Genomic DNA, 13,825 nt, shown 5'->3' with positions numbered 1-13,825 from the left:
AGTTCTGAAGTGCATGTTCAGGACAGACAAAGGGAGCATAGTCAGATCTTATCAAAACCCATGGCCAGCTGGCTGGGTTTTTCCTAGGCTGCAATAAAAATACATTAAAAAATAAAATAAAATAAAATAAAAATAGATGCAGAGTCCTAGCTGTTTTGCCTCAGTGGATAGAACCTTGCTCAGCCCGAGGACTGAAGGTGTGGGTTCAATTCCAGTCAAGGGCATGTACCTGGGTTTCAGTCTTGATCCCAGCTTGAGTTGGGGCACATGCAGGAGGCAGCCAATCTATCAGTGTTTCTCTCTGTCTTTCCCCCTCCCTTCCACTTTCTTTAACACATTAAGCGCCAATCTGGTTTTGTCTTCCTTTCCATTTAGCCCACGATATCCGATTTCACCTATATGCTGGTGGCACCAGTTACTGACCGGTCCGGACAGAAAGTATAGTGTCAGTTACTGGTGCTTAACGTGTTAAAAGTCAATGGAAAAAATATCCTTGGGTGAGGATTAACAACAACGTAGATCCATAGACATGGAAATATGGAATGAACTGACAAATATCAGAGGGAAAGTAGGGAGTGGAAGGGGGCGGCATGAGGAGATTAACCAAAGAATTTATATGCATATATGCATAACCCATGGACAGAATATAGTGCGCTAGACTTCGTGGTGGGGGGGAGTAGGTGTGGGGTTGAGGGGGTCATTGGGAGAGAAAAGGGGACATATGTTATACTTTCAATAATAAAGATTAAAATATAGAAAAATTTATATACGATAAAGTTGATTATGGCAATAAATAAAAGAAAACATTTCTTTAGGCCAGATTTCTAGATGACTTACTAAATCAAAGAGTATGGCTATCTATACATATCCAAACTCATTGTATCTTTCATTGTATCTTCTTTAGCACAGTATTTGATATTCTTTTTTTCTTCCTAATATAGACAAAAATGATTTATAGTTAATAGTTTAATTCATTTCTTGGCTAACCATATATAGCATTTCATGTTTTTATAGTTCAATGAGAGGCCTTGTGCACAGATTCATGCACAAGGGGGGTCCCTCGGGATGGCCTGCACCCTCTTGCAATCCGGGACCCCTCGGGGGATGTCGGAGAGCCGGTTCAGCCCAATCCCCACTGGCCAGGTTGAGGGACCCCACTGGTGCACCAATTCGTGCATAGGGCCTCTAGTATGCATATAAGATCTTTGGTTAATCTCTTCCCCCCTTCCCTTCCCTCTGAGATTTATCAGTTCCATGTTTCCATGCCTGTGGTTTCAGCTCCTGCATTGAGTGTCTGCCCCCTGGTGGTCAATGCGTGTCATAGCTATCAGCTAGGTGGACAGTCGCTTAGACTTTTATATATATAGATTAATAGCATTCTTTTAACACATCAAGTGCCAAGCCTGTTTTGTCTTCTTTTCCTTTTAGCCTGCAATATCTGATTTTACCGATAGGCTGGCGGCACCAGTGACTGACCGGTCCAGACGGAAAATATACTGTCAGTCACCGGAGACTGACATGGTGCTTAACTAAGTGTTAAACTACTACGCTTGATTAGGCTTACTTAGAAATGTTCAGTTCTTCCTTTTTAAGTTTTTGAGTTAAGTTGCTTAGTAGTGACACTTATCAAACCTAGAAATTAACTTAATTTTTCTTACAGTCATGATTAAATGTAATGATAGGATAATAAATACTATACTATACTTTTAAAATGTGGACATATACCCCAGAAGGGAAGTAGGGGAGGGCGGGGGTAAGGGGAAGAGATCAACCGAAGGACTTGTATACATGTATATAAGCCAAACCAATGGACATGGACAACAGGGGGATGGGAGCATGAGTGTGTGTGCGGGGGGAGGTTGAGGGTTAATGGGGGGGGGGATAAGGACACATTTGTAATACCTTAACTAATAATAAAAAATAAAAAATAAAAAAAATGTGGGCATACAGTATTTAAAAAACATTTTGAAGTACCCAGATGGTGTTATATAATGCACTCTAAAAAGAAAACTACTATGTTATAGAGTATATGCCTAAACCATTTATTTCATGGATTCAACTCATTAAAAAAATTTGCCTAGATTTGACTTTTCTTTAATTGGTTCATTTCTTTGTCCATAATTGGTTTAAATATAAAATAAAGGGGCTGTTAAACTTCATCATACATTTAAGACTAAGTAGAAATTCTGGGATAGATAATATTAAGGCAGTTTTTAAAAACTACTTTTATCAGTTACACATCCAAACTGATTAAAATTTTTATGAGGAAAGTAAAATTTACAGAAGATCTTAATTAGCAGAAATAATACAGGATTTTTATCCTCTATGGTCTTCTTATAGTTTGAGTGCTAACATTTAAAAATTATTTTTGTTTCAGGATTATAGAACTGAAGGAAATGGTTTCTGATGTCAATCTCGGTTTTAATAAGCTTTCCCTTATATCTTTGGAATTATGTATGCTTCAGAAATTGAGTTTTTTAGATCTCAGGTATGTATTGATACTGTTCTTCACTTTTTCCATTATAACTTGTCTTTGAGTTTTGCCTAACTTTTGCCCTGTCCCTCATATTTTCCTAAGTAAGTCTGGAAATTGGTCTTTAGTTTATTAATAATATTTTAGGATAACTCTAAAATATAGCATTTAGGAAATATTTTAATCAGATATCTATCATTATAGGCAATTTACAAGTTAGGTTACATGACAAAATTATTTTAGATATTGGAAAATATTAACACATTTTTAGATTCTTGCTTATGCAAAATTACAAATAACATGTGGAAAGTATTTGCTTCACATGGTTCCTTTTCTGAAAGTAAATAACATAAAACTGTCAATCCTGTACTGGCATACCAGCTAGCCGGCATGGCTTTCTCTCTCTCTCCCTTTCTCTCTCTTTTTAAATATATTTTTATTGATTTTATAGAGGAAGGGAAAGGGAGAGAGAGAAACATCAGTGATGAGAGAGAATCATTGATCAACTGCTTCCTGCATGCCCCCTACTCTGGATCAAGCCCACAACCTGGGCATGTGCCCTTGACTAGAATCGAACTGGGGACCATTTAGTACACAGGCTGACACTGTATCCACTGAACCAAACCAGCTGGGGCTAGCATGGCTTCTCTTAAAAAGAAACTATTTGGTTCCAAAATATTATATTACATAGACATGCCAGAAATAATGAAAAGGAACACTATGAGTGGCAACAACAAGAAAAGAAACTACTTAAGGTTCTACAGATGTAGTAGGAAGTTTAATATGTTCAAAGTTGACGTGACAGGATCAAAAGTATCACAGTTCTCTGAAGGTAATAATACATGTCTCTGTGTTAGATAATCATTTATTTGCAGGGGCTTTAATACTATATGTCTACTACCTAGGTTTCTTACTTCTCATATATTGTTACTAGGAGTGATTTTTAGTTTAAGTCTAGCTAGCTCCTCTTGTTCTGCTGAAACAGTAGTTAAATAACAATAAGTTAAGTTATATCTTTTTTTTATTTATGGGATGAAAGCAAATCTACTTTGCTCCTACTAAATGTAGACTAGTGTCTATTTTTGGGTGGCAGCATTAGCAAAACAATGTAAACCATATTTTAGTGTAGTATTATCAGAGTAAAGAGAGTGAATTTATGTCCACGTTGCTGTTGTATTTATTTCTTTTTGTCCCATTCTTCAATGGTGTTTGTATGTGGGGCCTTTTTCTGTAACCATATCTGGAGGTTTCTAATTAAGTGACTAAAATATGCTTTTGTGTCTAAGATAAGTAGGTATAAGACTTTCTAGGAAAAGGATAGAAATGAGCAGTAGGTTATTCAGTACACCTTAATAAAGACAATAACTGGAGAAAAGAAAAAAAAAACATAGGTTGAACTGTAACTATTACACTTGACTTCCGAATGTAAAGAAATAAGTTAGAGGAAATTATTCAATTGTAATATGTAGCCATCAGGTTGGATATAATTTTTTCACAGATATTTTCTATTGTTAGGTATATATAGCCTCTATAATCCTACTTTTTTGTTGACCTTCCTTCTAAAATTGTTCCCAGGTCCTTCCAACAGTAAATGAGATTCTGTTTTCTGCCATGGTTCATTATAAGATCTAAAAAAAGAAAATGCACTGTGCAAATTTAAATTCCAAACTTAGAGTAGAAATGGACTTGCATAATACCTATGTGGTAGAAAGTTCCACATTTCTAAATATGTAACATCTCTCTACTTTCCTGTCAAGTTTTTAATATAATATTTTATTTTTATTTATTTTTTATATTTTTAAAAATATATTTTATTGATTTTTTACAGTGAGGAAGGGAGAGGGATAGAGAGCCAGAAACATCGATGAGAGAGAAACATCGATCAGCTGCCTCCTGCACACTCCCTACTGGGTATGTGCCCGCAACCAAGGTACATGCCCTTGACAGGCATCGCACCTGGGACCCTTGAGTCTGCAGGCTGACGCTCTATCCACTGAGCCAAACCGGTCAGGGAAAGTTTTTAATATAATATTTTAAAATTTTTTGAGTAGAATTTCATGTCTGTATGCAAGATATCTGTGTATTTACACCAATCAAATATCTGTAGTATCAAAGAATGTGGTATTTCAAAGCATGATGTGAAGGGCCCTGATCTGGAGAAGTATTGCTGAGCTCAGTTTGAAGGAGATAAGCAGTTAACAGTGTTAGTCCTATTAAATCAAGTGTTAATGAGTTGATTTTATTATCAATGGGATGCATATTGGTATTAGAATTTGGTAAAGTAATCAAATACTTGAGGTAGCGGACTGATTTAGCATTTTGAGGACTCAGCCTTAAGCAGATCAGATCGAACATTTATAAGCAGAGCTGTGTATTTTTTGTGTGTGATGAACATTAATTATAAATTGAAGCTGAACAAAAGTTTTTTGTAAATCATCTTTTTCTTTCTAACTTAGAAACAATTTTTTAAATTCCTTGCCTGAAGAAATGGAATCGTTGATACGACTACAGACAATCAATCTTTCCTTTAATAGGTAAGAGACAGAGCAGACAAATCTGTGATTAACTATTTATTCTATGGAAAATTTGTAGGTTTAATCAGAGACGACAACTAAAAGAGCAAACAAAAAAGGCCCTATATTTTTACTTAATTTAAATGTCCAGGTCTATTTTCACTTAGTTCTACTTAGAATTTAAAGTGTTGCTTTCTTAGTGCTTTCACCACTTATATGTAGTAGATTTCTTGTTCCTTTTAATCATTTTAATAATTATAATTGCTATAATGGAAGCATTGTGCACAAAGGTGTTTCCTGAAATTACCTGAAGATAAAGGAGGTAGCATTGAAACTGAGACTTAGGAAAAACTGGTAGACATTTGCCAGATACACAGGGGTAAGGCACCCCAGGTAGAGCAAGTAGCATGTACACAGATATGAGAACATGCTGTGTTTGGGGCACTTCAAGAAGTTTAATATGGCTCTGACCATAAAGTATGGGGCTAGAGCAGTGGTCGGCAAACTGCGGCTAGCGAGCCAGCCACATGTGCCTCTTTGGACCCTTGAGTGTGGCTCTTCCACAAAATATCGACTTCTGCGCATGGGCCACGAAGTTTCAATTGCACTGTACATGTGCGCCCGCACGTGGTATTTTGTGTAAGAGCCACACTCAAGGGGCCACATAGCCACATGTGGCTCACCAGCTGCAGTTTGCCGACCACTGGGCTAGAGGAGTGGAGGTAACAACTGACGCTGGTTATGTAAGCAGCATAAAAACCCCTCAAGAGAGCTTTTTATCCAAAACGAAACTTAGATTTTATTCTTTAAAAACTATAAAACTACCACTAATTATTAAGAACTAGAGGCCTGGTGCATGAATTCATGCACCAGTGGGGTACCTCGGCCTGGCCTACGGGATCGGGCCGACACCGGCTCTCTGACATTCCCTGAGGGGTTCTGGATTGCGAGAGGGCTCAGGCCAGGCTGAGGGACCCCACTGGTACAAGATCGGGGCCGGTGAGGGGTACGGAAGGTTGGCCACCTGGGGAGGGGCCGCGGGAAGGCTCCAGGCCATGTCCGTCTCGACTTGCTCATTCCCGATCAGCCGGACCCCAGCAGCAAGGGAGATTAGTCAAGCACTCTGAAAGTGTTTTCACTTTTAATGTGGTGTACAGGGAAATATTAGAATAAGTTTAATGACTTTATCAGTCATTGTTTGCTTCACTGTTGTTTTTATATCATGCCTCTGTTGTTATAGCCTTTTGTTACTGTTAAGGAAGGGAGAGGGTTACTAGTTTACTATATTTCAGCTACTATCTGAAGGTCTTCAAATATATTCATTCAATCCTGATAATCCTATATAATAAAAGGCTAATATGCAAATTGTCCCTTCCACTAGGAGTTCAACCAGGGGGCGGGACCGGCTGGCCAGCCACCTCTGCACCTCCCCCTGGCTGGCCCCGCCCCTAATCAGCCCCCCCTATCTCTGTCAGGGGCAGGTCCAGCCGGCCAACCTCCTGCATTCTCTCCCTTTCCCCCAGCTCGCCCGGCCTGATTGCCCCTGTTGGGGTGGGCCGGCCAGACCCCACTCATGCACGAATTTGTGCACCGGGCCTCTAGTAAGTATATAAGTTTTATACTATTATTATTCCTCAATGACATAGTGATGTTAAAATGCTGCCTATTTACATTTTTGTTCTGTCTGCTCCATTATTTTTGCTTTCTCATGGGTAAGTTATACTACTGTTGTCCTTATTTTAAAATGTATGCACTTCTCAGATCTCTCCTAATTTTTATTTGTGAATTGAATTGTCATTTCTCTCTTGAATTGGCTATTATGTTATCAGTTGCATTGTCAAGTAATATCTTTGGAGAAGTGGCAAAACTTAAGCCTAACTTCTGTGTTAATATTAACAGTGGAGCCATGTCATTTTTTTTTCCTTTAAAGTGTGTAATTATTGGTTTATAGTATATTCACAGATATACCATATTCACAGATATGGACACCACCATTACAGTCAATATTTTTTTTGCTTTAAGAAGAAACTCTTGTACACTTTAGCTGCCACCCTCTTATATCACCTTCTGCCCCTTCTCAGCACTAAGCAACAATTAATCTCCTTTTTGTCTTTAGATTTGCCTATTCCAGACATTTTATATAAATAGAACTATATGTGGTCTTCTGTGACTGCTTTCTTTTCCATAGCATAATGTCTTCAAGATTCATTCAAATTGTAGCATGCATTGGTATTTCATTTCTTTTTATTGCAGAGTAACATTTTTTATATGGATGTACCACATTTTATTTACCCATCAGTTGATGGATATTTGCATTGTTTTCAACTTTTTGGTTCTTATTGTTAATGATGCTATAGACATTTATGAACAAGATTTTGAATGGACATATCTTTTCACTTCTCTTGGGTATATACCTGGGAGTAGATTTGCTGGGTTATATGGTAACTCTGTGTTTAACTGTTGGAGGAACTGCTAGACTCTTCCAAGGTGGCAGCACCTTTTACAGTCCCACCAGCAATGTATGATTTCTCCACATCCTCTGATTTCTCCCCACCCTTACCAAATCTTATTTGATTTTTTAATTTTAGCCATCTAATATTTTTTGACTTTTTAAAAAATATATTTTTATTGATTTCAGAGAGGAAGGGAAAGGGACAGAGAGATAGAAGCATCAATGATGAGAGAGAATCTTGATCAGCTGCCTCCTACACACCCCCCACTGGGGATCAAGCCTGAAATCCAGGCATGTGCCCAGACCGAGAATTGGACCGTGATCTTCTGGTCAATGCTTAACCACTGAGATATACTGGCTGGGCTAAAGTGGTATCTTGAAGTTTTGATTTGCATTCCTATGATTTCTAATGATGCTAAGCATCTTTTCATGTCCTTATTGATCATCCTATATAATAAAAGCCTAATATGCTAAGTGTCCGTTTGTCCAGGCATCCGTTTAACAAGTCAAAGCGTAATATGCTAATGATATGCTAAGGCCACTCAACTGCTCGCTATGCTGCACACTGACCACTAGGGGGCAGATAGTCGACTGGTCAACCAGTCGTTATGATGTGCACTGACCACCAGATGCTCCGACTGGTAGGTTAGCTTGCTGCTGGGGTCCAGCCGATCGGGACTGAGCGAGACAGGCCAGATACACCCTAGAGCCCTCCCGTTGTCCCTACCTGGCTGGCTAAACTCCCAATCATGCACCAGTGGGGTCCCTCGGCCTGGCCTGTGCCCTCTCACAATTCAGGACCCCTCAGGGGATGTCAGAGAGCCGGTTTCAGCCTGATCCCGCAGGCCAGGCCAAGGGACCCCACTGGTGCACAGATTCGTGCACCGGGCCTCTAGTTTGTATATATTCTTTAGAGACCTGCCTATTCAGATTTTTTCTCCAATTGTCAGTTGTGTAGTCTTTTTATTTTTGAGTTGTAAGTGTTCTTTATATATTTTAGATACAAATCCCTTATTGGATATATGACTTACATTATTTTCTTCCATTTTGTGGGTTATTTTTTCATTTTCCTGATGGTGTCCTTTGAAGCACAAAAGGTTTTAATTTTGGTGAAGTTGTTTATTTACCTTTTGTTGTTTGTGCTTTTGGTGTTATATCTGTCAAATCTAAGGTCATGAAGACTTAATCCCTGTTTTCTTCAGAGTTTTATAGTCTTAGCCCTTACATTTAGGTCTTTAATCCATTTAGAGTTAATTTTTGTATATGATGAGAGGTAAGGGTACAACTTGTCTTTTTGTATGTGAGCCTGCCTTTTCCTGGGTTGGTGGGAAAGAAGAGGAGGGACTACTTGGAGGCAGTTTGGTTGGTCTGTACTCCTAGGTATTGACTCCCAGTCCCTCTGGAAACACCGAGCTGCCTTGAGTTTACCCTTTGCTATTGCATTTTTTTAATATAGGGAAGTGAAAGGCCACAGCTGTAAAGTTCTACAGCCCATCCTTATCTTTTCTAGTCCATTTTATGAGATGCAGTTTGCCTCACACTATCCTAGCCTCTGTCCCCCAAGAGACACTCGAGGATTTTGTATTAATTGTTCTGAGAGCCATTAGTTTTCTTATCTCTCTTGTGGAATCTTTAGCCTTGCTTTGGAAGAGGAAGCTGACAGCCTATGCTAGTTTGTCATCTTTTCAAGAACCAAAAATGCACTCATTTTTGAAACTTCAGTCAAAGCAAAATAAGAACCTTGAATTTTTACTTAATATTGGCAGTGATTCTGTTTCATAATCAAAGTGAACTAAGGAAGAATACCTTACACAGAGACATTTTATATAAAGAATCTCAGGATGATTTCCTTGTCTCCTGAATGTGAAGAGGAAAACATTGGAGAATTTACTATAAACTTTCATTTGATTTTATACAATAAAATAAACTGTTCCAAATCTCCACTTAACATACATTTCAAGGTTTCCAAAATTAGTTCATTTTCTTTATTTTCTTGTAAATTTGAACATAGGACTTGAACTAAATATAAAATAATTTACACTAAAGAAAACTTTATCTCAAGATATGAAACTTAAGATCATTGTTAGAAGGAATGATTTTGCCTCGGATACCAATATATTTAGGTGTGCTGTTCATCTTTAAATAGGTTCAAAATACTACCTGAAGTTCTGTATCGCATCTCCACACTTGAAACGATTTTAATTAGTAACAATCAGGTTGGATCTGTGAACCCTGAAAAATTGAAGATAATGGAGAATCTGGTCACATTGGACCTTCAAAATAATGACCTCCTACAAATTCCACCAGAGCTTGGTAATTGTGTAAACTTAAGGTAACTACTCCATTCTACTAAGATTTTCCATTTATTTGATTGCTTTGTTGAAGTGTCTGGATTTTTGTTTGTTCTGTTTCGGTACTCTGCCAGGAAAGTTGAAATAAAAACGTAATGTCCTGTTAATAATAGGTAACAAACCCAGAATCCCAATTCTGTTTTCCAGATTTTACCAAATTTATTTTTTAAGCTTTGTTTATGTGGTATTATATATGTGTAGATAAAGTAATTGATTGTTTCTAGTGATACTTTTCTCATCACTCGGTGTAACCTGAAATGAATGTGTAAAATGTCAGGGGGATAAATTTAGCTGTGCATATGGGTTTTTTTACCCCTGCCAGCCTGGTTGCCCCTAACTGCCCCCTGTGCTGACCTGGTTGCCCCCAACTGCCCCCATGCTGGCCTGGTTGCCCCTCTCTGCCCCCCTTTGCCAGCCTGGTCGCCCCTCACTGCCTCCCCTGGCAGCCTGGTTGCCCCCAACTGCACCTCCCCCTGCTGGCCTGGTTGGCCCACACAGCCTGCTGTTCAGTCATTTGGTCTTCCCTCATTAACGCTCTGCTGTCCTGATTGCTCCACGCAGCCTGTAGCTCAGTCGTTTGGTCGTCCCTCACTAACCCCCCTGCGGGCCTGGTCGCCCAGTAGCCTGGTATTCAGTCGTTTGGTCATCCCTCACTAACCCCCCTGCCGGCCTGGTCGCCCCACTCAGCCTGTTTGGTCATCCATTTGGTTGTTTCGGATGTGACGCCCCCTGGCTCTTTATATATATAAATGGTCTTCATGCTGGGTCATGATCTTCCTCACTCTCTGTGTTCGCTGTCACCTTAGTCTCAAATGTTTTTACCCTGCTTTTATCAATAATCAACCTAAATATCATATTTGAAAACCTTCCTTATTCTCCAGGCAGAATTAGTCACTTCTGTAATTTTCCTTCCTGCTTTGTTTAGACTGATATATACCATTTCTTTGTCCTCCTTTAGAAAAGTGTTGTTCCAGTGCCTAGAACAGTGATGGCGAACCTATGACATGCGTGTCAGAGGGGACATGTGAACTCATTTTTTGGTTGATTTTTCTTTATTAAATGGCATTTAACTATATAAAATAAATATCAAAAATATAAATCTTTGTTTTACTATGGTTGCAAATATCAAAAATTTCTATATGTGACACGGCACCAGAGTTAAGTTAGGGTTCTTCAAAATGCTGACACGCCGAGCTCAAAAGGTTCGCCATCACTGACCTAGAACATAGTAAGCACCCGATAAAGCTTGTTAAGTGACTATAAAGGTAGTTGGAGATGTCAACAGAAAGCCAAGTAGTGAAGCAGAATGTGTCAGAAGTAATATAATTAATTGAAAACTGCACATGATGGTTTGACATATTTTACTGTGCTCGGGCAGCGCTGGCATCTGCTCTGGTAGCCTTATTAGTGCATTATAGGAGGCAAGTACAGTTGATTCTCGTTACTGGAAGCAGTTGTATTCTATAAAGTCTCTGTATACCAAATGAGTGAATCCTGAACTGTTACTCCTAGAGGAAGTACAAGAGGTAGGTCCTTTGAACCTCTGGTCACGACATTTTCAATCAGTCAGTGCATTACCCCTTTTTTTAATGTGTTTGTATTAAGACACCTTATTTAATATTGTTAATTTATTAATATTGAACAATGGCCAAACAGCTCTATAATACATGCCTGGATGAAGCTTATTTAATATGTATTTTTTCTGTAAGGCACATGGCAGCCTTCTTGTTAAGAAAACTAGCGAGCACTTTAGCACTACACTTGCAGGCCATTTTAAAGAGTGAAGTTACCAATAAGGACAAAAATGGAAAAAAATGCCACATGAAATAGACCGGGGATAGGACACTTGTTTACAGAATGAGAGCTGAAACAAGAAGGCAGTGTCACCTGCTCAACTTCAGCAGAGAATGTGCCTATCCAGCAACTCAAAGTTTTTGCTGTTCTATGCGCGTCAAAAAATGGCTTTCAGAGTGCCAGCTGCGTGGATTTTTGGGTTGCAAATAAATTTTAGTGAGTAGGCAAATTAGCAGATACTGAGGATTGACTGTAATTAACTTCTTTTTCTATAAATTAAGAAAGTCAGTCTTTAAAAGAATTCCCAAGGCATATAGAAGTATTTGAAGATATAATTTAGATCTGCTGTATATAGTGTGGTGTGATTCCTTTGACTTTTGTTTACACAAACACTCAAGTTATTGAAAATTAGTATAAAAGTTTCTTTATCTCATAACTTAAGGTATTTCATTAATTATTAAAGAAACAAATTAATAAGCCCTTAAATCTTAAATTGGAACCTCATTTTAGAACATGTAAATAGATTTTTATGTGTGTATCTGATCAAGGCGGGGGGGGGGGGGGGTGAATAGAAGGCAGACGTGTCAATGTTTCCCAGGGCGGAGGGGGATAATCTGGTTACGTTTTAGTCCTCGGCATGAGTACTTGTATGCTCATTCTATACTTGTGTAAATACAGGGGCAAAAGTAGGTTTAAAGTTGTTTGTATGGAAAGTAATGCAATAATTAGTAAATAATAATAATACAAGAATAAACTGTTTCACGTACTCACAACTGTAAACCTACCCTGTATAATTCAACCTTTTAGTATGTGGTCATAAGATTGAGAAAAGGATGGGTTAAATGGTGGTTCAGATGACAACAACTCTCTATAATAGCTGTAGGAATAAGTGTGGACAAGTCTTTCTTACCTCCCTGAACTTGTATTTCCTTATCTCTAAAATAGGAATATTAATGGGGCCTATATTATAGGTTGTTAAGATAACTGAGTCAGTGAATTAAATTACTTAGCAGAGTACCTTTCACCTAAGTATTGTTAATGTTGTCTTGGTTATTGTTGTAGTTATAATTCCAACTGTTTAAATGGTTAGATTTGAAAGAGACAAATAAAAAAACTACACAAATCTTATTTATAATATTATAAATGAAATTAGAAGAAAAGCCTCCCTAATGGACAGTGTTAAAGTTCTTATTTCTCTCTTTTGCTTAGAACATTACTGCTAGATGGAAATCCATTCCGTGTTCCGCGAGCAGCCATATTAATGAAAGGAACAGCCGCTATTCTGGAATATTTGAGAGACCGAATTCCTACATAAATTGGAGTTGTTTTATAATCTTGGTCATGCTAATTCTTAGAATTCTTACATTGATAATGAATGTTTTTCTAAGGTGTTGTGTACATTTGTAATGGTGATAACAGTGTTCTGAGTGTTTTGTACAAGATTTATCCTACTCATTTTCATTCTATTATAACAAAACAGTTTCTTCAAAAGTGAATTTTTATTTAATGAAGTTTAATATTTTTATAATGACAAAGTGTTTTTGTAGAAGTTGGTTTTTTCCCTAGTTCTGTTTTTGTTACATATAATGTGACCAATTGACTTGAGTATGACCATCCAATTTCTTTTGTTTAATATAAAATTGACTTGAATTTTATTCAGTGTTGTTCTTTGACATTTAAAAATAAGACTTCATTACTGATAGGACTTATGTGATGTTGTTGGTCTCAATATAAGTTTTCCATTAACATGCACTGTATTGTTTTGTTTTAATCTAGTTGAAATATCTTTAGCCTTTTCCCCAAGTTTTAGGAAATCATTTTGTCATGATTTCTAATGTCACAGACATGCTACACAAGATATAGCTATAGTTGGAGAAAATAGTAAGTGTTGTTAAAATTACTCTCACCTTCTTGAATTAAAAGTTGACAAGGTTTTATAAAATGATGTCTTAGTATTAAGCCTCCATACAATAATCTGGTACTTCTGGATGCAAGAAATTCAAAGAGATTGGATCTGCATATTTTTCCTTCAGAGTGTTAGCAGTTTAAAAGTACTTTTTTTCTAAATATTGAAGACCTTATTTTATTCTATAGATATTAGAAACAGGACATAACCAATAATGTATACTGCATAAAAATCTTGAAATGTGCTTTGTTTAAATGCTTACTAATTAAGTATTTGTATACATCTATTCTGTTGGTGTGTTCTAATCCAGCCTTGTATATATTTTTTTTTCCAGGG

The 13,825-nt window shown here is 37.6% G+C and overlaps 1 protein-coding gene across 1 annotated transcript in view; it reads left to right on the top strand.

The window, feature by feature from the left end:
• LRRC40 (leucine rich repeat containing 40) overlaps nucleotides 1–13,819 on the top strand; it is a 51,360-nt gene extending 37,541 nt beyond the window's left edge. Inside the window, 4 exon segments of the mRNA XM_006754428.2 lie at nucleotides 2,378–2,488; nucleotides 4,930–5,007; nucleotides 9,585–9,770; nucleotides 12,793–13,819. Coding sequence (XP_006754491.1) covers nucleotides 2,378–2,488; nucleotides 4,930–5,007; nucleotides 9,585–9,770; nucleotides 12,793–12,898 — 481 coding nt within the window. The 3' untranslated portion in view covers nucleotides 12,899–13,819.
• Nucleotides 13,820–13,825: the final 6 nt, after the last annotated feature.

Source organism: Myotis davidii, unplaced genomic scaffold, assembly GCF_000327345.1.
Source record: "Myotis davidii unplaced genomic scaffold, ASM32734v1 scaffold1193, whole genome shotgun sequence".
Lineage (NCBI taxonomy): Eukaryota > Metazoa > Chordata > Mammalia > Chiroptera > Vespertilionidae > Myotis > Myotis davidii.
The sequence above is the reverse complement of the archived record's forward strand: the minus strand, read 5'-3'. Positions and strand labels throughout refer to the sequence as shown.